This window comes from Antrostomus carolinensis, unplaced genomic scaffold (assembly GCF_000700745.2).
Source record: "Antrostomus carolinensis isolate BGI_N321 unplaced genomic scaffold, ASM70074v2 scaffold21756, whole genome shotgun sequence".
Lineage (NCBI taxonomy): Eukaryota > Metazoa > Chordata > Aves > Caprimulgiformes > Caprimulgidae > Antrostomus > Antrostomus carolinensis.
In genome coordinates this window covers 70,541-98,282 of record NW_010321456.1, presented here as the reverse complement: position 1 = coordinate 98,282, position 27,742 = coordinate 70,541, and the positions used below count along the sequence as shown (strand labels likewise).

Here is a 27,742-nt window from a genome sequence, read left to right as displayed (position 1 = left end):
CAATCCCCAACATTCTGTGATTCTGTAATAATACTGACCGTGTTCTTCTTGGAGGTACTATCTCTGTTCTCTGTCTTTAGAAGTAAAATCTTCTAATAAAAACATTTCAAGACACATTTTTAACACTTCTCTTTGACAGTGCATGCGGTATTCCCCGTAGTTCACATTTTACAGCAGCTATGTTGTAGGTACTCTGATTATCACTTCCCGTGTGAATTAGATGTACAAATACTTTTTGTGGTATCTGTATAGGAATTGTAAGTGTTTGCACTGTGGAGAGATTATTTTGTTAAATGCTTTTTCAGCATGACAAAAATGTATCTTTTCTTTGTTCCTAGGAGTGAAATTTCAGGATTTGGAGGCGAGATCACCTAACCTTGCGGTCCCAAGATATGAACCTGAGTTCTGCTTCTCCAAGAGTCTGCTTGAGGATTCAAGAGCTGAAATTAAAAAATTGTATGATTTTCATATTTCTTAAATTTTGTCATTATAATTGTTAAAATTTGTGGTTTTCTTGAAGGGAAAAGAAATTCATTTTTCAGAAGTTTTCAGAAAATAAAGTGAAGTTGTTGGATCTGACAACAGTAACCCTGATAACAATGCTTAAGTGTTTTATGATCAGGAAAACATGAGGATGAGGAATTGAGAATGCAAAATGTAGGTACATAAGCATTTGGCTGGAAGTTAAAACTGATCTTCAATGGCGAGCCTCTCTTTGCTAGGATGCAATGCTGCCTGGCTTTCTACTGGACAAAACTGACAAAAGCAGAAAGAATTTTAGCTGCAAAATTATTACCCACGTAACTCCTAAAATGCATAGGGTAGCCCAGGCAAGTGGTGACTGTGTTGAATGTGTTTCGCTGATTCGTTTAAGCTTCATTTCTAGAGGTGGTCAGATTCTATGGATAGGTTGCAAAAAGTGCAGTAAAGGATAGTAATGTAAAATGATCTTGATTCACTTCTGCATTTTTATAAGTTGGTTATAGTCCAGTTGCACATTTTAACTGAAACTGAAGCTCAGGAAACTCTTGATAACATCCTTAATGTAGAGTGTGTGAGAACAGAGAGGTGTTATATAGGGTGGAGAAAAGGTAGTTAACATCTAATCTGAATATACTGAGTTCTGATTAGAACATTTTTGTTCTCCAAAGTATATGGGAACCTGTTATTGTTTTTAGACATCTGGTTTTCTAGAATCTACTTTCAGTATGTGTATTTCTTTCCATAATGATTTGCCTAAATCATATTTACTTCAGTATCTGTAAATGCTAAATTTTCAATTAATAGGCAATCGAAGTATACAAATATATGAAATAATGTGCAATTATGTATTTTGTGCTTGAAATTTTGTAAACATGAAGATTTAGTGGGATCATAGGAAATAATTTTGGAGAAATATTCTTATAAATTATTTTAATAATTTAATCTGAATTATTTAACAATGTTTAAATTGCATTCTTGCTAGCATCTTGTCTGAATGTAACCCTTGCTGAAGTTAGAGTTTTTTAAAAAATAGTGATGGGCCTAGAAAGGGCTATTTCTTCTATACCTATCACTTTTGAAGACCAGGAAAATAAGAGCTATCCATTAAGACTGCTATGAATCTTGGTGTTCACAATAGTTTTTCATCTAAGATTGATCAAAAACATTGTGTTATAATGCAGAAAATATTCAAGTAACATTTTTTTCAGAGATTTCAGTTCTCACAAGGGTGAAAAAACTAACCAAAGTTGTTCACAATGGTGCACGTAGGTACAAAAGCAAATACATGGCCAAAAAAAATTCAAGGTACTCTTAAGTCTATGAGAGGTATATGAAGTAAAGAAGAACTGCAGCTTATGCATCAAAAGCTTTAGGGTTGCAAAAAATTGTAGATAAACTGTTGCTTATTCTTATTAGAAAAAATGTTATTGGAAAAGATATCTGAGATTAACTTGTCATGAAAATAAAAATCGCAAAGTTGTGGCTGACTGAAAAATATTCAGACTTCAGACTCTGATCTCTGTAGTTTTCTGCCTTTCTTTTTTTAATTCCCTTTACTGGATAAATTCCACTGTTAAAGGCATATCATCTGATTTGTTTTGCATAAAGTTACCTAAGTCAGAATAAAGGCTTAACAATTACACTCACTGCTCAATCCATTGAAGATCTCAGATTCTTTTGATAGCTGGTAATGGTGTTTTCCTATTCAGAAAACACTTGGTACTAATGCATTAGGAGGAGAGTACATTTAATATAGAGTATAAAAAACCATAAAAGTTGTACTAAACAATAGTCAGGCCACATAAACATTTTTTTTAAGAGTATTTTCTTGGTTGTGTTGCATTTGATAATGTGTTTGAATTATTTATCTATTTATTGTGCTATTCACATCTTTTCCTGTTGTGACCTCTATTAATTTTCACAATAAGTTGAACCCTTAAACCTCTGTTGTGATGCATGGCATTAAGCAATACAAGTTTTTCTTTTTTTCCTTTTTTTTTAATATTTGCTCTATTGACTATTCATTTAATTTTTTTTTCTTTTATTAAATACCTGCCTACCTGGTTTTGGAACATGAGGTGCTTGTATTTGCAGGGAGACTGTGATTCAGTCCCAAAGGGAATGCATTGAGGAACTAGAATGTGCCGGAGAGATACTTGTGAGTCATCTAAGAAGGAAAGAAAAGGAAGCTGAAGAATCCATCTCACAGCTGAAAAAGCAAGAAACAACAAGCCAAAGGTATTGTGAGAAATGGAAATCTCCATGGTGGAAGCATTAGAAGAGCTATACAGTAATGTGTGTCTATAGCTGTGAAAATTACTTGTTCTGTAAGACGTGTGTGCTTTATTCATTTTTTTACCTTTGGTGAAGCTAAGTTATAAAATGTTTTACCAAATAGCCATGGTTAATTCTAAGCAAGGAGACTGGTATGATAATAGGTTATTACATTTTTTCACAAATAAACCAAGAGGTTCATAATTACCCATTTTAGAGAATTCATTTCCAGCCGATCCAGATGCAATTGATGTTCAACTCATTAAATTTTAATCATCTATTGTTTCTTCAATATAATTTTTAGACAATTCTAGATACAGGTTCATAATGGATAATTTAATATTCATTAATACTCTATGATAATTTGGAGTCTACAAATAGTAGAAAAATAATGGCCCTGTAAGGGTAGATAGCAAATTTTTGAAGGAATACAGTATAGCTGTGCAGTGAAACAAAGCCAAATGCATTTGTAGAATGTGTTTTACAGTGAAGTCTCTATTAGTTTAATCTCTTTTCCTTCTTCTTTCTCTTTTGCAAAAATACATGAAAAATTATATGACTTTGCATATATTTTCCTTCTTTTGACTGTTTCGACTTCAGCCTGTTACTTTTAATTGTATTAAGGATCTAATCCAGCACAATCCTGCCTTCCATACTCATTTAATTTCAGTGAAAGTTCTACTTGGATGAGAAATATGTGGTCAGTTCTTCAACTGCTTTTCAAGAGATGTTATTATGTGTGAGCATTCTTTTGTGCATTGGTAGTCCTACATAAATAATGCATCATAATGTTTGCTATTAAGTTATTTAAAAAGTCACAAGTCTCCCCTATTCAGACTTTCCTTTATATGATTTAAATATTGGTTAAATAAGTTGTTATCATAAATAATTTCTCAGTCTATGCCTACAGTGATTAAAAGATTTTTTCAGTATTTGAAAAATAATCTGCTACAAATCTCAACTTCTGTGCTTCATTTTTGTGTAGATAAACACTATTCTTTAAGGACAACAGTTAGAAACTGAACATAACTTCCAAATTCAATGCCAGCTACCATGTTTTCGTGAAATTTTTAAGGAGTTATTTGTGTATTATAAATATATTTATGTTTATCAAATTACTTGTATACAATCCATGATACTTGACCTAAGTTACTGTCTGTGAATTCATGTTTGAAGTTCTGGGATTGTTTCTGTTACACTCTATTTCTTATTTGAAACCGGATAAAAGATCATTATTATATTTGACTGAAGATACTGGGAAAGAAATTGAAAAATGTCCAATAGTGCATATCCAAAATAGTGTGAGTTCTCTAATTTTGGCACTAGAATACCTCATGGAAGGCTGTTAATCCTCATGTTTTTCAAGTTGTGTTGTTTGTTTGTTTGTTTTTTTTATTATGCTGAATGAGCCAGAGTCAGACTTTAAGAGAGAGAATATTCTCTCCAGCTTTAACTGTAGCCATAGGTTACCTATACATAGTACCTTTAGGAGATTTGCAGTAGTTTTCTTTCCTGGGAGTCTTGTAACTGCTATCTAGAGCAGTCTGTATTAGCTGCTTTATTACACAAATAGATTTGTGGCTTCCATGTAATTTTTATTTTTCATTATCTTTGCAGCAACAGAGAAGAAACTTGATACTAAAATATTGGAGGAAAAATTGGAGATTTGGGTGACTGATATGGTCATCTTATTTCGTCCTTGTAGCTTATGTCTTTGAATTTTGGTACAATTTGCAACTTTTTCTTGTGTGTTGTAAGAATACACTTGGCTGCCACCTAGTTCTGTTACTACCCAAAGACAGTTGATCTGTTGAAATTATTTAGGAACTCTATGGTGCCAAAAGGACATAGTAAATCTGCTTCCACCAATCTTCATGTTGTATTACCAGTTGATCTCAGCCTGGTGTTAACAAAATTAGGTTACTTTCAACCTTTAGGAAAACATTCTTCATTCTGCTACTTCAGAAATTCTTGTGATCGAAATAACTGTAGTTTCCAAGTAGTGAAGCAGCCACAGATAGTAGTCATTGATCCATCAGTGGTAAGGGAGGGAGATACTGGTTATCCTAAGTCCTAGACCCACAAGAGATCCAGTAATATTTAAAAACTTCTTGCAGCTTTGCTACAATTTCTGTATAACAATGCAAGGGCTACATAGCAGAGCTGAGTTCATATGCAGTGTGCTCCTCGAGGTGATTGTTATAACATGGCTACAATCCATGTTTTTTCAATATTTCATTAGAGATTGTTTGGGGACTGTTTCAGGAATATATAATTCTGACTTAAGGGAGAAACTTGGCCTGTGTGTTATTAAACTAAACACATTTTCTTATGTACAAAATTTAGCTTGACTGTTTTTAATTTAAAGATGGCCAAAACCGTAATAACCTCCTGGTTTAATGTCTGCAAGTTACCAATCACATTTTGCAAGCAACTAGGTTCAAATAACTTAATTGCTCATGATACCTTCCAAAAACCTTTTTCAAGCCCCCCGCAAATGCATTTGTGACACAGGTACTTGGTATTTGCACATTTGTGGGTTTTTTGTGTTTTGTTTTTGGGTTTGTTTTGTTTGGGGTTTTTTTAAATGAAAAAGCTTATTTGCCAGTCAGTTTTGGATTCCTTTGGCATTTTTTGCTACAATATGACTTTGGAACATGTGGCTTTTTGGAGAGGAGTATTGTGTCTGATGCACTCATGGCTTCTGTGTTTGCATTATAGCATTGCAGACCTAGATTAAAATATGGAACATGTTCATCACAATGCATTATCTAAAGGGATTTGAGAGACTACAGAAATTATACGAATTTGCTAAGTCATGTCTAATAAGAAAAAAAAAAAACCTATATTTTCATTTCCATGTATGATTTTTCATATTTAACCAGTTTCCCTAAAGGTCATGACTTTTTTCATGTTTAGGTGGCTCTTTAGCCAGGCAAACAAATACAGAACTTTTATTTGATATTTAAATAATATTAGTAACTTAGATGCTAGAGATATTGATGCAAGGTTAATGCTTTGCTTATTGCAAATATACTATAAATTACAACATAAAGGTGCTACTAGAAGGTAAATGTTGTTAAGTGGGGTTTTTCCCCTCCTTATATTTTTCCTCCTGTAAGGAATTAGAGGTAAAGGAAAGAATGTAATGTGTATCAACATATAATCCTGTTAGTTCCTCAGCATTGTAAAATGAGAAGAGTACTGCACACTGATGCTCTATTCTTTAATTCTCTGCTTGGGAGTCTGTGGGTGTATCTTGGCCATTGGTGCATTTGTGATTGAGCCTAGAAACCATTTTTTTATTTTGCCAGACAGAGGGTAAGTGATCCTGAGAAATATGGTGCTGATATTTTTTTACTTGCTTGTTTTTCTTGTTCTGAATGTGAATGGGGAAAACTTGTGAGCCACTGGTCCAGTTGAAACAATAGTCAAGACTCTCTGAGTAGTTGCAGTGTTGTATCCATATCGTGTTCATATGGAAGTAAAGACAAGATGCAAGGGATGTGGTTTAATTAGACCTCAATTTTATTAGCTTAGCCATCTGGGATTTACTGGCATAAATTTGTATAGTGCAGGTCAAGATCCTTTCTTTAATCATTTCCTTCTGGTGTCAGTTGCTATGAGTCCCCCATTCCCACACAGCTGATCCCCACCCTTTTATTGGGACCCCACTCTATATGTTTTTAATCCAAATGATAAGAGGTCTGGAAAAGAGATTGTCTCTTTGGTGTATGTCAGACATTAACCCCAAACATAATTCTTAACTTTTTAAAGAGTCACTTTCTCCTAACTTCATTTCCAATTTCAGACTTTTTAATCTAGCTTTAAGATGAGGTTTAGAGTGGAAGGATGAAGTTCATATTCCTGCACTTGTGGCAGAAGGCATGCTAGAGCTAAATCAGTGTGCCTGTTAATTCAGGTTACCTCCTCAAAAAGGGCATTCGTTCCTTTTCTTTCTCTGACTTCTGCTCCAGGTCAATTCCATGTCTTCAGTTTCAGTGTCAGAATTTTTGGTGGGTTTTTTTACAATAGAGAAAATATTGAATGAGATATCTTAGTACACCTTTATTCTTATACATTATTTTGTTATTCTTTGAGCAAAATTGTATCTAAGTGAAAGGTAGCATTGACTTTTATATCAAATCTGTATGTAAACTCTATTTTTAAGGTCTGTCAGAATACCTGGGGAGATGTTCTGGGAGCAGAATACATCACCTACCTTGGGGGAAGAAAGTTGTGTAGATAATCAGTTTCTCTTCTATTCTACTGTTCTGTCACTTCATTTACACAAAAATTAATTTTCTGAACAGAATCTTTCTCAATTAACTTTACCTTGCCCACAAAATCCGTAGTGGTTTTGTTCTTCAACAGCAAGCTCCTTGTGGTGTACGTAGATGCATTTGAAATTTCCTAGACAGATTTTATTTAAATAAAGAAATTAGATATTGTAGAAGTACTGTAGAGAAATAAGTTTTATTGTTCTACCCTATAATGGAATTTGAGATTGTGATCAATGTGATACACTAATAAGAAAATAATGGCACATGCTTTCTGTAGCTAGAAACTTCATGAGATAAATACTCTTATAATTGTCAGAACTGAAATTATCCCCCCCAAAAAAAATTTTTCACTTCAAAATTTGAATAATTTTCTTCATAATATCAGTGCCCCAAACCTGCTTAAATCAAATCCTGTTTCACTTACTGTTGAAAAAATAGTTAATGCTGATTGTCAGGAGCCATGGGGTTTACATCTGTACGTCATAAATTTCACTATCATCTGCTCCTTTTTCTACTTTAAAAGAAAAAGAAAAAAAAAAGAAAAAAAGAAAAGAAAAAAAAAAAGAGCTCCCTGCTTAAAAAAAAAAAAAGCCCCCTGCTTAAAAAGAGAAGGGGGGGAGGGAAGAAAAAGCCTTTGAAGGCATCAGAGCCTTTTGTTTGATGTGTGGAACAAGATTAATAAAAACGTGCCACTACATTAGCTTTTAAATAGCTTGCATGAGACAGTGCTGCTGTCTATACTCACCACAACTTTAATTTATGTAGATAACATGTTTTAGACACATGATAGTTTAGCATTGCGCTAGAGCTGTTTCTTGCAGAAGATCTCAGGTTTGCAAGTGTATTTCTCCTATGTAAGGACAATTAACTGGGCAATGCCAAAACACAATAGGCTTTGATATTTTACAGAATAAAAGGAAAGTATTTAACGTACTCAGCTGGTTTACAGATGTGTAAGCTTTTTAGTCCATTTTCTTGCTCCAGCATGGCATTGTGACAACTCCTCCAATATGTGTAAAATAGATAAATATTGGAAGAGAAATTACCTTTTCAAATGCTAAAGATTTATTCTGATTTTATCGTATTTTATATTAATATAAATCAGAATTGGTTTCTCTTCCCATACTGGAAGAATCTGTGAAAATAATAGGCTTTAGTTTCACTGTCATCAGAAATAAATATTTATTTAAATTTTGAATTTTTAAACATCCTTTCTATTAAATAGTGCATTCTCAAAATAATTTAGAATTGTAACAAGGTAGAACATCTACATGGGTATTAAGTAATTTTCATGTAGTTAAGACACACCTGCAGCTTGTTTGAGTGCCAGCCTTAAGGCATTAGAGTATAAATTGCTAAGTCACTTTTTCTTAGCAGTATTTGGTAGGTTTAAGGTCCAAGAGGAAACTCCATGAAATGGTAATCTACTGGCACCAAATACTTTGGAGAGTGGAAAAGTAGTGAATGGAAAACAAATAATCTCTTCAGGTAGAGGATTGTTTTTCCCCTCCTGTCAGATGTAGTTTGATACGATAAACAAAGATGAATATGTATTGATTGAAGCTGCTATGTCATTGTGCAGTAGAAGGTTCATTCATCTAAGTTCTGTAGTGTGGATCATAGAAGAAATTAATTTGGGTATTACAGACTAAATCTTCTCCCAAATGTGTTGTAGAAAGCTGATTTGCAAAGGTTTTCAACTTTTCAATACAAAAATAGTAAGACAATTCATTTTGTATCTTTAAGCCCATGATGCATTTCTTTTTAATATAATTTTGAAGGCTAAACATTCGGGACAATGTGGAAATGATCAAGGTCCATAAACAGCTGGCTGAGAAAAGCAGTGCTCTTTCAGCAATGGAAGGAAAATTTCTCCAGCTTCAAGAGGTAATTGCAGTTTGGTCAGTAGCATTCCTTTACACTTGTCGTGTAAGTATGCGCAAATGGAAAATAAATATACACAGTTTTTTATTCTGGGTCAATGCCAACTACACGAAAATGAACCACAGAATACATTGTACCCAAGCTACTCCAAATGTGTAGATTTTTTTGAGTCTTAAAATTACTTCTTTTTTTTTTTTTTTTTTTTTCAGAAGGGTCTAGCAGATCTTAGATTTTATTTGCAAAGCCATCTGAGGCAGATAGTGGAGAATGGACTGAGTTGTCTGGCTATCTAAAGAGATTCCTGATCATTTAAAAAGAGGGCTTTGACCTAAATGTACTGATTTACTAAAGAAGAGATACCAGACCCCTCTCGCTTAATCAATCTTTGATAAAGTTGGAGAGGTTTGTCTGTTTAGAGTTCTGACATTAGGACATAACTTGTGTTCCTAAATTCATGGAAATTATTTTAGAGGGCTACTGTAAATAATGTCTTTTCTTTATAAAAAGAGTACTATTATGCAAATATCACCAGAGCATGTAAATACATGGTAGACTCTGTATAAGTTTTAGTTATACAACATTTTTCTGCTTCTTTCCATATGTATTTGGAGAACCACATGTGTATACAGTCAGTGGTAGTATGACAATAGCTTAGAAATGGGAGAGTTCCTCTGAGTAGGAATCCTGCAGGCAATAGAACTTCATGAAGTAACCTAGCCTTACGAAGTGGAAGTCATGGTCTCCTTAAAGTTAATGAGGAAAGTTAATCCACAATGGTCTGGAGAGTAACAGAGACACTGAAGGATTAGAATGAAGTTGAAGCTAGGAGATTTTTCAAGAGGATATTTTTAGTGCTTTTAATGGGATGGTTCAGTAGCATAAATGTGATTGTTGAATTTGTTTTCAGCTGTTTTGGAAGTTAAGGAAAGAGATAAGGGTGGAATGGCATGAAAAGCAGCTTTGCCAAGGGGTTTGGGTTTGTTGAGGTTTTTTTTATTCATATATCATGGCTTGAAGTAACACAAGTTACTGAAATGGAAAAGAACTTCAGAAAAAAATTGAAGCTGAGACATGGGGAAGAAAACATGAGTTCACCTGGGCAGTTGGAAGAGTTAGAGACTGTAAGGATTCTGATTTTGAGGAGAAAGGAAATAAATTTTGAGAGAAATAAGAGTGTAAAGGAATGATTATTTTTTAAGGTGTCTTTTTTTGAAGTTATTAAAATACAGTTCACAGATTTCACTGTGAGAGTGACAGGACACTGGAACAGGCTGCCCAGAGAGGTTGTGTAGTCTCCTTCTCTGGAGACATTCAAAACCTGCCTGGACACGTTCCTGTGTGACCTACTGTAGATGATCCTGCTCTGGCAGTAGGGTTGGACTAGATGATCTTTCAAGGTCCCTTCCAATCCCTGACATTCTGTGATTCTGTGTGACAGAGCAAGAGAAGCACTAAAGAAAGACTGTTAAAAATTGATGAGTAATATACTTCATTATCTCTTTGAAATAAGACTGATTGCTAAAATTATTTATTCTCCATTATATTTTTATTATGGATAAATGAGATATGAAATGCTGAAGATGAGGTTGGTGATTGGGTTTTCTGTGGGTTTTACGTTTGTTTCTAGGACATTCAGACTGCATATGAACCTAAACAATTTTTACAGGATTCATATTAATGCTTCTCCTTTTAACTACTTTGTAGAAATATTATATAGAAATAATGAAGCTAATTTTTTTCTGTCTACAGTCATTAAACATTATCTATACTCATGCATAGATTGACATAAATTTTCATACAATAATTTTATTAAACGGGATTGGCTTTTGGGCTGTTTTGTTTTAAGTCATACTGTGTGATTTACATTTAAATTCTTAATGAATGAGGCTTTATTAAAGCATTATGGAATGTAGGCAGTATAATACTAACTAAACATTCTGGAAATAGAGGTTCTATCAGCATCCACCATGTAATATTAAAATTGGTTAAATGTTCCTTAATATAATCCATTGAAGTAAATGAAATTGTAAAATAAATCATAAGTCCCTCATTAAATTACTGCTAGCGGGGAAATAGAAGAGTGCATTAGGATTATGAAACAATTACATATCTACAATTAAGGGTTAACAGAGCTGTGGCAGGTTCTGTGATTAACATAACTGTGGTCAACATTCATTTTTGCTTGCTACTGCAGTGTTTTTGGTCAGCATGTCTAACCACTGTAACCACAGCAGAATCTTTTAATTGCTTAACAGATGTATTTCTTGGTCGTTTTCATCATGACTGAACTGAGGGTTTAATCTTCATGAGAGCAACAAGAGTGCCACCTTCTCCTGGCCATGCATAATGAAAAGTTGTTTTCAGTTACTTAGTTCAAGAGGGTCTCCTGTTGACCACACTGAGAATCTATATTACATACTGCCATGAGAGACCAGGGGTTGAATATGCAGAGTGTTGTAACTTTCTAAGTGTGATTCATTTTCTTTTTTTTCCTGGATTTTCCTTCCTTCCTTTTCATAGAACCATGAGAACTTGAAGACCAGTCATGATGCTTTAATAGCAAAAAGTGATGAACTGAATCTGCAGCTTAAAGAGGAGCGGTTAAAGTGCCTTCATCTTGCAAAAGAATTGCAATCAGTAACTATTTCAAACCAAAGGACAGAAGAGGTGAGATTGTGTTTGAGAGAGGTAGAATCTGCTTTAGGCAGTACCCATAGATAAGGGAACAGTTAATGACGGGATACCTTTTAATTGCAGAGATGTGAACAGACCTTTCAAACACAAGACTGACCTGGTAATATACTTTTGTCCCATTAGAAAGAAAAACCTGTGGCTGTTGGTTGCATTTTATAAAATCATGAGACATACCTGGTCCCTGTGCCACATAGTCACCAGGGTTTGGACAATATTTGAGGTTAAAGCATGGGATTTCTTTGTCAATTCTAATACTAAACAAGTGGTTTGTTAACCAGAAAATAATCAATATACTTGATTTATTAATCACATATTGCTAGTTTTTTAGCATTATTTCAACCTGATTTAATTGCAGTATAGTATTACATCTTACTCATTTCTTCAAATCAGTCACTTCTATTTCTAGTCTATGTCTAGTGGCTCTCAGACAAGTGTCATCACTAACAGTCACACAGATACAGGGCTAAAAACCAAGTGGTTTATTCCTCATTCTCCTCAACATATGAGGAGTAAGGGTCTACAAACTTATTTTTTTCTTACATTCTGTAGCAACTTAAGTTTTGGTTTTGCACCTGGTTTACCTGGTTTGAATGTGTTTTACATGAACCAAGTTTACCAAGGTTTCCTCATAGATATGTCCTTCAAACCTTTAAACTACTGTAATGCATGTAGGGAATATCTTCTGGGCTAAAGCATCTTATATCTTTAAAACCATATCCTACTTCAGTGAGTATTTTGCAAGCAAGAACTTGTTGTTTCTATAAGGTCAATTAAAACACCGATTTACTATACAGGAGCCATTAGCTAGATAATACTAATGCCAAAATGGAAATACAAATTTTCAATGCTATAGAATTTTTTTTTTTTTTTTTTTTTTTTGCATAAGGCAGAATGTGATTAGATACTGTTGTTAAAAAACTGCAACATGTTAGTCTCAGCTCCCTATAAACAACATGAAAAAGACTGTGTAGGCCATATATGAATCCATGGAGTGAAAAAAAAGTGAAAATTTAGAAACTTCTAAGAGGCAGTTGTAAAAAAGAACAAATAAAAGCCTGAGTGCCTACAAATGATTAACTGATTGTCTTTACATATTCATTGTAATTTCCTTTTGTGCTGTGCATTGGTTGAAACTTCCTTCTTCATTTTAGTTACAGGAAAGAATAAATGATCTAGAAAAAGAGAAGGAACTCTTGAAGGAAAACTATGATAAGCTGTATAACAGGTAAGTTACGGTTTCTGTATATAAAAAACTTGATTCCTGTCCAGTTTAAGTCTTCATACACTGTGTGCTGGAGTGTGCATATGCATATTGTGAGTTTGATATTCATGCTATCGTTCATCAAATCAGTAAGTGTATATGGAAACATTTATGGTGTTCTGTCTGTGTTTCATCTGTTCTGTTGAAATGAAGCAGCTTCCATACTTATTCTAATACTCTTGAAATAGTCAATTACTTCTCTTAAAAAATTGAATTAAAAAATAAGTAGAAGTCACTTTATTTTGCACATCAACGCAAAAAGATCTTCTTTGAAGTTCTAATAATTTTTTAGGGTTATTGTTGAAAGAAGAATACATCTAAATAGACAAATATTCTTTTGGGTTTATTTTATTTTATCTGAGGAGGAGGAGTGTTTGAACTTTTTGTGTTAGTTCTTCCAGCACTTCTCAATGGACCTGTATAAAGCCTGGTATTTGACAGCTTCTCCAGTGTTTATTTTTGAGGGGTGGTTTGTTTGTTTTGGTAATAGCTACCATTTCACTTGTTCTGATTGAAGTTTTTGCATAGCCTTGCGTAAGTTTTTACAAAGGTTCTTATACCTGGTAAATGGTATAAATTGTATCAGCAGTGCTTACAATGAAAATGAAAATACATTGCCAGGTATGATTCAGAAATTATCTGGTACAGAAAAGAAGTTATTATAGTCAATTGCCACAAGCATATTAAAAGAAGAAAAGACCTTCAAAATGAACTTATGCTTTATTGTGAAACCATGTGGTCTTTTACACTGAAGAGGGTTAGAAAATAAGAAAAATTTCCTCGAGCTAATAATTGCCTCAAAGTAGGTAAAATTCCTGAAGTCTTTTCTCATATCAAAATTATTTCTCCTTTTAAAATTTGTTTGGTTTGTCAGTGTGATGTCTGTCAAAAAATACCAATGACTAAACACAATGTGAGTGGTAACAAATGTTGTTTATACTATTCTTTATTATTTATAAATATTTATTCAATATTTATTATACTTTTTGTACTTTCTACAGTGAAATTAAAAATTACAGTAGTAAAAAAACTGTGAGTACAAATAGCTTAAAACATTTTTTTACATATGAGCTGTAACAGTTGTATAATCACAATACTTAGAGTTTTGTATAGAGGCAGTTGGTCAATTGTCTCTTGCTTAAGTTCATTGTTGTAGGTTCCTCCAAAGTCTGATCATGTTATAAATATTTCTGATTATGATTTTTTCTCCTCTATCATTATGCAGAGAAATAACTCTTACTAGCAAATCAACTTACAATCTTGACTTGAAATTTTTTGTTCTCTTTAAATCATAGTGGGATAACTGAAAAATATGTTTAACTAGATAAATTTAAATATGGTTTTATCATAACCCAGTAATCTACAATATGGTTTTTCTGTTACCTAAAATGATCTGTCTTTTCATATACTCCCACTTAAACTTTGATTCCTGTTTTTTCATTCCATGTTGCTGTATAGATAACAAGAAATTAGGAGAAATGGGTCATTTCATTATAACTACTGTTTAATGGACAGCTTTTTCTGTTGCCCATTTGAACAGTGCAGCTTTGCTACAGCTTGCCTATTGCTAGCAGTGGATAGGCCAGTGTCCACAGATGCCAGATAATTAATAAATATTTCTTTCTTTTTTTGTTGGAGGAAGAGAGACATAAACCCATTCTTTGCTAATGTTATTTTTTTGGAAATTCATTTGAAGTTGATGGGAATTTTGCCAAAGCCAAGACTGCAGAGCTGGATCTGAAAAGTTACAAAGAACAAGTACAAATTTGTCAGTTGACTATTATTATTTAGTCAGTATCCAAGAAAACAATTCGTTTGGATAAAAGGTTTGAGGAATTGTTTTCATATGACCTTGTAATCAGAATGTAGAAATGCTTAAACTCCCTGCAAAGGAAACAGTGCCAGATGTGGTTGACCATTTATAGTTACCCAGATGACTCCAACTCCAGTGAAATACAGTAAATGTGAAAGAAATTCCACATGAATTCAAGTAAAAGTGATCTTAAAATTCAAAGGAAGAAAGCAACAGAAGTGGACTCAATTCAAACTGACATAAACTTTAGGCTTGGATAAAATCTCTCCTCTAAAATGTTCTTCGTTTAAAGATGTACATTCTGAAATTACTCTCATAGTAACTGTTAATGATTTTTCTGCCAACAGAGTCTTTTGAAAAACTGAAATAATGTGTAGGTACATCTTTATGTGAAATAATTGTACGTAAAGATAACAAATGCACATATAACTAGGTATCATGGTCATCAAAATTGGAAAACTTTTTCAGATGTGTGAAAACTAAAGGTATTTGATATCTTTTTTTTTTTTGCTAAGATTTATTCATTCCTTACGGAAACCAATCAAACTGTGAAGAGTGGTAAGTCTAAGTAATTATAGAACACACTGCATCTCTCCTGTACCTGTGCAGTGTTACAGAAATTGTTGTGGGCTCAGTGAGTTAGATTTGCTGCATATTATGTTCAAAGTTATACCTGAGTGAATTAGATATTACTGTAGGATTTAGAAGCATTACTTAAGTTCACACACGCTATAAAAGGCACTCACTCTATCACACTATAAGATGGTATATGCCTAGAGAACTGTATAAATAGATGAGACAGACATACTATGAGAAGAAGACAAAATGTAGAGAGATAGAACTTTTTTACAAAGGTCACAAATCAAGAATATAAACTCTTGCGATATACCTTAAAGTCTGCAATTCATGCTATAATTTTTTTTTCTTTAATCTTAAGGTCATTCTCCACATACGTTAGATGCAAATCCACTTACATGTACTTGAAACCACGTTATGTAGTCATAGCCATCAAAACAGACAGTTCTCTTTCAGTCAGCGTGTACGGTCTGCAAAGCTGTGGGCTGTCCCTTCTGCAATATTTCTTTTTTCTCTGTGATTTTTTGATTGAGGCTTTTGTTACATAGATCTCTGGGAGAGATAGATTGATAAATAGCTATCAGAGGATTTTTTTTTTTCATACATTTAAATATGTAACAAATAACTGGTTTAACTGGTGAGATTCTCCAAAGTGAAGAGTTGAGGATCTGACTCTTTTGTTTTAAAAAAACCCTACAATTTCTGATTTTTCAAAGAATACAAAAGTGAATAAATTGATTTATGATTGATTAAGATGAAGGACATTTTTCCAGTCATGAGAATGCAAGGATAGAATAATAATAATATGAAGACCATAATACTCACTGTCTAAATTATATGAAAGCACATTGCATTGCTTTGTCTTTTTACCTGCTGGGAATTACACTGTAAATTATATAATGTCCTTAATTTTGTTTCAGTCGGAGTTACACTTCTTTGTTTTGTGGTTTCAGCAGTTCTGATTCTGTGTCCATGTGATCCTTACTGCACATAGATTGGTAGTTTACAAGTAAATGATGTTACAGGCAGAATAGTTATTCTAATTTATTTGCCTACCTCTGGTTTTTATTTCTTAAATTAGGAGAAAGATTACTTTATATGTGCTTCTTAATCATTATCAGAATTGTTTTACAGTATGAGAAAACTGTTGTCACTTTGTGGTCAACATTTCTTTGAATGGGCAACTGACTTTAGGTTCTGCATGTTTCACAGATTTAAAAGAAATCGGGTGGGTAATCCCAGTTCTCTACATTAAGAGGTTTTGTACGAGGAAAGAATGGTTTTGTCAGTTGCTGAGGTTTGGAGTTGTGGATTACACTGGGATATGCATCTGAATTCTTTTTCTAGTCCCACAAATGTTACATGCTGCCAACTTTTCTGACTTCGGAGCTCTAAATTAAGGCCAGTTCCTTTGCTCATCCCACAAACTCTTTCATGTTTTTCAACCGCAGCCTGAGAAAGGCGCCTTGGTTTCAACAGCAGCAGACCGGCATATGTTTACTTAATTCCTAAGACATGATGACAGTGGTCTCTGTGCCACTAAAAGCTTTTTTCTTTATTATTTTCTGTTGAAGCTGATTTCTAAAAGTTTTTCACATGCCACATGTTTTATTGCAGTGTCTTCAGTATGACCCATGAACAGCAGTGGAAATTAAAGGAACAGCAACTGAAATTGGAAATTGCTAAACTAGAGAGTGCCGTTGAATCTGAGTTAGTATACAAAAATGAAATCCTTGACAAGATCAAAGTAGAAAGAGGTATATTTCTGAAATAACTAGAATTTTCTCATGATGTAAAATTCACCTGTATTGGAGTTCAGGTGTATTGCCCAGAAAAGTGTAGTTTCTGTTGTGGGTGATTTCAGAGCTGCCTTTCAGGCGTACATTTGAACAATACGCTTAAGTTATGACCAGCTATTAAGTACCAAAATTGACCCAATACAGGTTGTGTGCTGAATGAGGGTCATATGACTCTAGCTGCATTAATTCTTCCTCTGTTAGGTTAATATTTACTCTCTCTGTATTTCTTCTCTACATTGAAAATTCTTACGGGAAAGAGGACCATCTGACAGTCCCTCTCAAATTATAAACCACTACTCTAATTTTATTTACTGTACAAAGTAACATGAAGGCTGTATAGGCCCTGGGAGATGGTTAATTGTCTTTCAACTTTCTGAATTCAGAATGCTATGCACATTTACAATAATACAGTTTTAGTCTAACCTAGTGAACAGATTATTTCATATGTGTTTTTCCCATGCTGTAAGACAACTTCAGTGAATCTTTAAGACCTTGCAATCTTCTTTTTTTTTTTTTTATCTCAATACTGTGATATATTGTGGCAACGTAAAGTTCACAAAGCAAGAGCACAGGCAGGAAGTAAACTAAATATTTTTAAGGTTGATTCTTCAAATGTGTATTTTTAAAGGGTGTGTTTCTGTGAACAATCTAATGGAATTAAGTGGGCCAACTTATTGTGAATAATTCTTCTTATGATTAGGGCTCAAGTTAAGCGTGTGCTTGCCATTAAGATTCTGAGTATCACTACTGACTTCAAATACCAGATTCAATATTTAAACATGCTATTTGACCACAGCAAGTGTTTGCAAAATTTACCTTAAGTGCTACTGAAATAAATAAGATGCCTTAAGCTACAATAATATGAAGTTAAGACATACTGACAGAGATAGTTTTAATGACAGTTTGATTATGCAATGCAAAATTTAAAGTGATATTAAGAGCATGAAAATGTTATAGGCCATCCTATTAATTGTATAAGTTGAATACGGAAAATCATGTTCTGTCCTTCCTATGGGCATTATGTTTAAGTGGCAAGTCTTAACCACCTCTTCCTCAGATTGAGACTTGTTGTACTTTTAAACTGGATCACTAGGTTGCTACACTTTCAATTTCTATTGAATTGAACTTGCTGCAGCTTGAGTAGATGTTGTAATACCCTTCAAGGCCTCTGTATCTAGGATTTGATTACAGCTTCTTGTCTTTGATGAAACTTAGGCAGTGTAAGCTCCTTCAGTCGCATACTTCAGAGTATCTGCCTTTGCTGCACAACCCTAAGTTCTTTTCTGAAGTACTGTTTGTCCTAACCTGCTGCCTGAAAGTAGTGTAGAAATAGTGTCTTGTCTACCCGTTGTAGTTTCGTATATGAATCTTTTTTCAAAATTTATTTTCCAGGACTAAGAAAGATATTAAAATAAAAGAAGTCTTGAAAATCCTTACTGCTACAGGAGACTAACATCATCTTACCTTTTTCCATGTCCTTCTTCAATGTTTCTTTTTTAGAGTGATTATGTAATTTGGATCTGAATTTCTTAGTAGTATTTTTCTGTCCATAACTCAATAGTGTATTCTGTAATACTTAACAAGAAATAGGTTTAGACAGAAAACAGTAACAGTAACTTATTTCACATTGTGACTATGATTGCCCCCCTTCCCTTTTATTTTAAGAGTATGGTATTTGCAGATGCTTTATCACCCTTTTCCCTGCCCCATTTCCCTTAGTCATTTATCCTTGTGTTTCTTGTCTTTTTAGTATGTCTTTAATCTAAATTGAAGCAATTACTATAGCAGGGATTGGTGTCACTTATCCAGTTATACAATGTATGGCTTTACTCGGTAATTTTTGTCTCAATTTTTATTTTTCATTAATATAAACTCATGCCTTGCTGCATTTGTTGTTCATAGTTATAGTGGTTTTACACAGTGTAAACACAGGCAGTGTTAAGGTAGATAGAGCTGTGCTATTGACAGATTGATTCAACAAATTTTCATGCATAAGAGAATATGAAAAACAAGTTTATAATTTTTATAATTATGTTGAATTGAGTATTTTGTTCTTTTTTATGTTAAGACCAAAAGGAAAAGCTGATGCAAGAGAACAAAGACCTGCAGTTATGCTGCCAGGAACATAAGCAACAACTAGATGAACTGAAAAATCACATGAAGTTTTTGACCAAGGTGAACTCTATTTCTGTTTAGAATATGAGCAAAAAGCCACCCACTCTATGTTTTATGCATAGTGCAAATACATCTTGAAAGTAAAAGAATGCAGAAATATAACAGTGTTTGTTTATTCATGATATCAAGCAAAATGTCATATCCAGTGAGAATGCATCTTGTTATTCTGAATGTATTTCTTCGATGTTCACTCACATCTGATAGCACCTTTTCATTAAGTATTTCTGTTTCAGGAAGGTGATATTGATGCAGCAGAACTCAGTGAAGCCGTCTCGCTTGTAAAGGTAACTTAGAAAGAATAAGCATATGGGGGGTTGGATCCAAATGATCTTTAAGGTCTCTTCCAACCAAAACCGTTCTATGATTCCATAAATTTTGCATTTTTCTTTTCTTTTCTTTTTTTTTTTTTTTTAAAAAAAAACCCCTTTGGTTGACGATTACATCTTTGCTACACAATGCTTGGGATTTTCAAGGGCTGAATTATTTGTGCATCTTTTACTAATTAATGCTTCAAGCTCATATGTGTGCTTTTGTAATTTTTCAGTTACAGTGAAGTAGAAAGGAAGATTAAAACATTGCAAAGATGAAATCTAGAGTTACGTAGATAATTCATAGTAACATAAAAAATGAATTAAACCAGATTCACAAGCATTTTTTAAAAAACCTTACATTTTCTCAGTTAAATTACTTAAATTTTTAAAAAAATTAATTCAATCATTTATTGGAGTGCACTGTGAGCATGGAAGTTGTAAAATGCATTACAGCCATGCTTAGCAACTTCTCTTTGTTTATTAAAATAAAAAACAAAAAATATCTAGAAAATGTACTGTTTTTTTCTCTTGGACATAAATTGAAGTTTTATAGTTTACAGCAAATCGAAAATGAAGTGAGTGGAGAATGAAATCAGTGAAAAAATAAGTCTGCATTGTTTCCACTGTTCCAGTGACTTGCATTTTGTTTTCTTGAGGAAGTATTTACTGTAAAGAGAATCTTTTTGTGCTACTGAAATGCAAATTATAATTCTATAATGATAATGAAAAAAAGAAAGCAAAGAAAAACAAATGTAAATGATAATTAAAACCCTGCTATTAATAACAGAAGCAATGCAGACTTGAGAACAACTCAGGTTTTGTACATTCACTGAAGCAGGATTATTAATTATATAAAATATATTAATTATATATTATATGAAGCAGTTTTGCATTTTCATTGGATAGACAGGAGTGATTACTTCTGAATACCTCATACATTTTAACTGGTTCCTGATAACCACAAGAGTACATTACTGAATACAATCCTGACGCGTACTGGTCTACCTCATTCCTGTTTGTGTTACCCCATGCTCAAAATTTACAAAGTTATGCTTACTGTCTTATTGTTGTTCCAAAGTTATATCCCAGTGTTACATTTAACCAGGTAAAAATATATACTAATATTTTGCAAAAGTTTGTTCTAGTAGTTTTTCAAATTTGCTTTAGGTTCGAAAGCAGCAGAAGAACGGGGACCTTACGTTTTTGGAAAAAGTAGATGATGATACCCATAAAGATTTAGAACACTCCATGCGGGAGCTGCAGTTAACACATGCAGAAACAGTACAAGAACTTGAAAAGACAAGGAATATGTTAATTATGCAGCACAAAATTAACAAAGATTACCAGGTACTAAACTCTTCTCACAGTGGAAAATAACCTAACAATAAAATTTTAACATTTGTAGGACTGGAACTTGTCATAATCAAGACTTGCAAGTTCAGCAACAAAGCCAGTCTGTTTATAGGTAACCTAACATAAGATTTGCTGGTGTTGAAAGTATTGGTTAAAAAGTGTGAGATCCAAATAACTGTAGCTTTAATATTTTAACTTGCCCTGATCAGAGCACTCAAACCATGCTTTCTTGGGATTGTTTCTGAGCTTGTATCGGGTCCTTCCAGGAAAAATAAGTGTACTTATCAAATAAGCTTATTTTTCCGCAGCACTCTGCTTTTACTCTCTTATGCTGGATTATTGCAGATCATATTTTGACTTTTCATTCAATTAATATAAGTTTAAAATAACAAAATCGTTAAAGAAACTAGTAGGAACATTGTCCTGAGATAATAATTAGTCTGTTTTTCTTAATAACGTTTTTAGATTATGGTGAAATTCAAACTGATTATTGTATTGCTGAGGTTAAAATTGCTGCTATTTTTGTGTACTCTAAATGTTCTTTCCTCAAATGTAACAGTATTTTAATTTGTAGCCAAAAGCATATGCAACATCAGTGCAGACGAGCCTCAAAAGTCCTTTTAACATGCAAATCTTTTTCAGACTGAAGTAGAAGTAGTGACACATAAGATGGAAAGTCTACAGAAAGACTATGAGTTGAAACTGGAACAGTATGTCCGTCTTCTTGATATTAGAGCTGCACGCATCAGAAAACTAGAAGGTATCTTTAAAGTATATTTTTCTCTTTTTTTAAATTTTATCTCTTAAAAATTATTGTTGTAAATTTGTTCTTCAGTTGTGTCCTGGTTTTGCTAGGATAGAGTTAATTTTCTTTTTAGTAATTAGAATAGCTGTATTTTAGTTTCAGCGTTTCAGTTCAGACATATTATGAGAAGAACTTTGATAACAGTACTGGTGTTATTAGTTGCTGCTGGAGCTCAAGGCCACCATGTTTGGCTGGTTCACAGCTGCATTAGGACTGGGAGGGAGAAGCGCAGCGAACAGCAAAACCCAAAACTGGCATCTGGATGTGCCAATGAAATATTCCATATCATATCACGTCATGTCAGTATATTAACCAGAGTTGACCGGAAGACACGGGTATTCTCTCGGGGATCGCTCGGGCTCGCTCTTCCAGGGTTTCAGTTTCAGGATGGTCTTGGCTCCAGGATTGTTGGCTGGCAACAAGAATAAAAATAAAAGAATATAAGAATAAAACTACCAAACTTGGATTTATTGGGATTTTTAAAATAAATCATACATTCATGGTCAACCTGTTATTTTGCTGGCTTATCATTGCATAACCATTTTATGTTTTGCTAAAAATCCTAAAGTCATGGTATAATATACCTGCAGAATGTTTCAATATGATGAATTTAAAATGTTGTTTTAATGGCTTTAGTGTGTAAAAGGTGCACAGGAAGCCTGAAATAGGACACCTTACAAACCCACGTCATAACAATTTTCATGTTTTGCCTCCAAGTTGCATCCCCTGTACTAAAGGGCTGCATGGCAATTTATGTCCTAATTCTGTAAGCATGTATTTTGATTTGTTCACCATCTGTGAGACTGAGCAACATGTAAAGGTCTTTCCTGATAGTTCTGTCCACTCAGGGTATTACAGAGGTTAAAAGTGAGATGTATTCTTTCTTTCCCTGGCAAATTTAGTTCAACCTTACAAAAATATGTATCTTAAGTCTCTGCTACATTTGCATAGTGATACTTATTTTGATCATTGCATAAGACTTCTGAATTTTTGCTTGTTGAATCCCTTGTAATTTGTTACTGATTGTTGAGGGCCTGTGTCTATTTTTATGTACATTGAAGCAGCTCCATTGTGGAGGTATTCTTGATTGTTATCAGTGTGCTAAATGTGCAGTAGATGTATCATTTTTAAATGCATGATTTCTTTTTTAGTAACATGTTCAAGAAAGTAATATTGTTAATGTGATGAAATTATGCTTTTTTTCCTCTCTACTCAGTCATTAATTATGTTTGATTTCTAAACAAGACGGTCATATTGTAGCTCTATTTTATTTTATTTGTTGCAGCCCAACTAAGAGAGATTGCCTATGGTACAAAACCACATAAATCCAGACCTGATATATTACCAGGTGCTCCAGTGGATGAATTTGATGAAACTTTACATTTAAAAAGAGGAGAAAACCTTTTTGAAATTCATATCAGCAAAGTGATCTTCTCTTCCGGAGCTATGCAAGCTTTTGGTGACCATGAACCTGCAACTTTTTGTACTTACGGATTCTATGACTTTGAACTTCAGACAACTCCAGTAGTTTATGGGTTTATGCCATCATATGACTTCACTTCTCAGTATCTTGTGCAGGCTGATGAGTGTTTCTTGCAGTATATACAGCAAAACAGTATCACACTTGAGGTTCATCACGCATATGGCATAGATTATGAAACAGTTGCTGCATGTCAACTGAAGTTCCATGAAATCTTGGAAAACAATGGGAAGATCTACAGCAAAGCAGATTTAGTTGGTAATTAACATATCAAAAAGTATTCTGTTTGATGCAGTATTGTAACTGAAATTAAGTAACATATATTTGGCCAACAATGAATTCATGTATTACTATTTCAAAAGGAAAAAAAAAAAGGTTTACACGACATGATATTTCCTGTTAGATGTGCAGCATGTTCTGGTGATTCTACTGACAGTTGGGGGAAAGCTCTGACAGGTGCAATTTCGCCCATAATGGCTGATGACAAAGATGGTAGTAATACAGTGATCCTGAAGAGCGTGACATGCTGTGAATGCCATTAGAAAATCTTGTTTGAAAATAGCAAGTGATTCTTTATCTTGTATAAAGGTTACTTGCAAAGTGTTACTAGTACACACATTAAAATATTTAATAAAATACACTATCAACTTACTCAACAGAATTATATAAAAACAACGTAGAGAAAAGTAGTTAGTAGAGCAGTGTAGTTGATTGCATTGTAGTACTATTCATAAATTAGACTCCCTCTATAAATACTGTAGAGATAAGACTGGTACTCTTTTTCATTTTGCTTTATTATTTTATATGTTGTTAATTGTGTTTTAATTGTTTAATGTAAGTTTCTTTCATCCTCTGAGACTGTTACTGATACAACGGGACTCTACTGACTTCAACTGTAAAACATACAGTAATATCAGTTAAGTCTTGTAATATATTTAAATTAAATGAAATTCTTCTACTTTTGCATATGCAATTTCTCCATTTGGCCAAATATACGTTAATAACAAAAAGGTTTCTGCATTGACATCAGTGTTTTATATCTGGCCCAAGTGTCATAACTATATACCTTCATTCCTTATCAATGAATAAAGGAAGAAATAGTTACAGTAGCTGTAATTTAAACTGGTAAGGCAGAGGTCTTTGTATAACAGGTGTAAGGCATCACAAAGCTGCAAATGATGATGATTACATTTAGTATTTCATATAGTAGCATAATCTGTGGGGGAGTTGTTTTAGGTTTTGTGCATTTTTTCCTCTTAATTTAATTCATTGTTTTAAAATAACTTTAAGATATTCCAGACAAGCCTTTTTAAAGAATTATTCAATATTTACTTTTTCTTTTAGAATTATTTTGTCAGATCAGTATATTCAGAGACCTCTAACTGCCAACTTTTGTCAAAAATCTGGTTTAATAAGGCATTATAAAGTGGTATTTTTGCCAATAATTTAAACTGCATACCACTTCATGGGATTTTTCCAACTGCTGATATACAAAACTGTCCTAAGCTTTATTTGCCTTGAAGAGGTTAGAATAATGAACTTGTTGACTGTATAGCTTGGACAGTAAATACTGCAGGTTACAACATGAAAAAAATGGTCTCTTTTTAGTTTTAGATCATACATGTAGAGCCAGAGGAGTTGTTGTTGCTGTTTCTAATGTGAACTGCACATCTCATGTCACAAATACTGTCATAATGCATAGTCACAAGATAACTAATCTTTAATTTTTGTCATTTCCTAGCTTTTGATTTCAGTAATTTAATGTTGAAAAGAATTAATGCAATTCCATATGTATTTATTCCTTAGGAATCAAAGGAAACATTCATAACTATGGCACCATAGAATACTGGATCCGGTTACGAGTTCCTATGGATCAAGCTATTAGACTCTACAAAGAGAGGTCAAAGGCTCTGGGGTATATGGCATCCAATTTTAGGAAACGTGAACAACCATCCCAGGTATGTTTGGGTTTGTACTTCATAGTTTTGACCGAATAAACTGTTCGAAATTACTTTTTCAGTTCAAATAGTTTACTTCAAGTCTTGATGTATTCAAGCTTAACAAAGTTAAAGGGTCTTGAACTGGAAAATATGTTCAGGAGTTGAACAACATGTTTTTCATATAAAGAGATAAAGAACAAGTTGAATTTTAGCTTTCCTGAAAAGACCAAATCGTAAACTTCAGTTATTTATTTTTACTGAAACTTGTCACTAGAATATTTGAAATTATTATATTTCATTTTCTTAACCTGCAAGTGCCAGTTTTTGTTAACATTTAGTTCTAGTACAATACTCAGGAATGTTAAACCAACAGGATGTCAGATCAGTATAACAGGTGAAGTGGTTGTTTAGATTAAATTTCTTAATGTTTGAGTTCTTAATGTATTACGAGATGGAGATTATTTCACTTTTTTATTTTTTTTTAGCTGGATTATGAAGATAATTTTGATAATACAATGTACTGTATAATCATGTTTAAATAAGAGTCACAGACAGAAAAAGAAGGGACTTTCAGACATCTTTAACAATTGTTTAAGAAATAAAAACAATTAGATCGAAATGTATAAATAAAACCCTTGGAGTTTCTAATGGGCATTTTTAAAAAATCTATAGCTGTTTAAATTACTGTAAGTCTGGAGTCATATTAATGTTTTATATTATTCCATAATGTGAATCTATATTATACTAGAATCTCAATGGATTCCTTGATGTAATCTGAGAAGTAAGTTTAGTGTATGAATTCTATTAAAGGTCAATGTAGGCATTTTCAGAATAACTTCATGTTTGATAACATTGTAACATTTGCTTTAAATCTGATTTTTAAAAGAATCAAAGGTATTTCTAACTAACACATGAAATCTGGCCAATGTTAAATGCCAAAATCTGTTATTTAGTTTTCTCTATTTTTGATTATGTTATTTTTAGCTGTGTTACCAATACAAACACAGCTGAAAGGTAAGGCATGTGGTTTTTTGTAGTTATTGTAGAATTGCAAATTCAAACGTGGCAACTGAAATATACTGATCATGCACGAGAAAATAAAATAGGGAAAATGGCAGAAATGAAGAACAGTTTCTACAGCGCTGTTCGAAACACCACAGTTTTTCAGAAATGTTTCATGGCAGAAACAAAAAGTCATGTAGCTGTAGCAGATGGTTACATTATAAAGGTTCTGTCAGTCTGCAGCTGCAAAAGTAGTGTGTTCATTTGTGTGTTCCAAAATTTAAGCTTTCACTAGTTAAACATACGTATAAAATTCTCTGTCCTGTATAGCGGCAGAAATCATGGAAACATGAACTGTACATAAACTGCTGGATTTTTTTTTTTCTGGTTCTGTGTGTAACCAGAAATAGTAGTTGCATAGTAAGGACTTAAACTGTTGTGTTTGGTTTTCTCATTAACTATTTCAGTGTGGATTATTTAATAAAAATATTTAACATTTTATCACACAAAATCAAATTGATACATATTTCCCCATAAACCAGAAGACAGACCTCTGGCTTCCCCAAGCAAGATAATTATGTACAATTAATGAAAATAACTGTAACGTTACTGTAAAAAAGGAGAGCCTTTTGAGATCAAAATAGATGGGGATTAAGATAGTCGTATTATTTGTTTTCTTCTTATTCTTTAATTTTTTTACTAAAATTAATTTCCCAGTTTGCCAACAGTAGGTTCCACAGTACGTACAAGCCATGCTGATAGGTAATTAAAAAATTGTGATATCATTGAGTTTTTAAATTAAATTTATTATTAATTTTATTACACATGCTGATTTCTAATTTTTGTAAATTGATTGTGTAAGTAAAGGTTTTGGAGGAAGGAAAAAACAGGAATCTGCAGTGCAGTTTTAATTATTGAAAAGTACATATAAAAAATGGACTACAGTTATAAAAATTTGTTACACAGAATAGCTGTCCAGATCAGAGTCCTTAACTTTAAAGACATACTCACTTAATCACTCTTACAACTGTGATCTTCACTGCTTTGTATATAATCAAATGACAAGTAGATCATAAAACTTTAGAAGAATAAAGAAAACAATTACAGCCCTGAAAGGATTAACCTCTTATTTCCTTATACCAACAACCCACAAGAGATGTCATTGAATTTATGGAACAAGTAATATTTTTAACATATAAAATTAAACAGTAGTTGGAGTGTCATTGAAACAATCAGTTACTTGTTGTATTTATATAGTTCTTAAGAGATCAGCAACATAAGAATTCTGATGTTTTTAATTTAACTTCTTTTTCATTTAAAGCAGCAGATACTTGGAACTGCCGAAGTCAGCACTTCAACAGATGGCAATTTAAATGAACTCAACATTACAATAAAATGTTGTAACAATCTACAATCCCAAAAAAGACATCTTCAGCCAAATCCTTATGTTGTCTACAAGTTCTTTGATTTTGTAGACCATGATACTCCCACCATTCCTAGCAGCAACAACCCACAAATAGATGACCATATGTGTTTCCAAGTGCCAATGAATGCAGATTTAGACCGATACCTAAAATCAGAATCCTTAACCTTTTACGTATTTGATGAT

General features: G+C 33.1%; 1 protein-coding gene across 1 annotated transcript in view; it reads left to right on the top strand.

The window, feature by feature from the left end:
• Positions 1 to 338: 338 nt before the first annotated feature.
• Positions 339 to 27,742, top strand: part of RPGRIP1L (RPGRIP1 like) — a gene marked incomplete at its 5' end in the record, with an annotated part of 58,738 nt that continues 31,334 nt past the window's right edge. The window contains 14 exons of the mRNA XM_029085446.1: positions 339 to 456; positions 2,578 to 2,721; positions 8,822 to 8,927; positions 11,445 to 11,591; positions 12,770 to 12,842; positions 16,448 to 16,496; positions 16,886 to 17,025; positions 19,136 to 19,242; positions 19,476 to 19,526; positions 20,721 to 20,900; positions 21,549 to 21,666; positions 22,997 to 23,449; positions 24,998 to 25,149; positions 27,455 to 27,742. The exon at positions 27,455 to 27,742 is cut by the window's right edge and continues 76 nt beyond it. Of these exons, the coding sequence (XP_028941279.1) occupies positions 339 to 456; positions 2,578 to 2,721; positions 8,822 to 8,927; positions 11,445 to 11,591; positions 12,770 to 12,842; positions 16,448 to 16,496; positions 16,886 to 17,025; positions 19,136 to 19,242; positions 19,476 to 19,526; positions 20,721 to 20,900; positions 21,549 to 21,666; positions 22,997 to 23,449; positions 24,998 to 25,149; positions 27,455 to 27,742 (2,126 nt within the window). The remainder of the gene's footprint in view (positions 457 to 2,577; positions 2,722 to 8,821; positions 8,928 to 11,444; positions 11,592 to 12,769; positions 12,843 to 16,447; positions 16,497 to 16,885; positions 17,026 to 19,135; positions 19,243 to 19,475; positions 19,527 to 20,720; positions 20,901 to 21,548; positions 21,667 to 22,996; positions 23,450 to 24,997; positions 25,150 to 27,454) is intronic.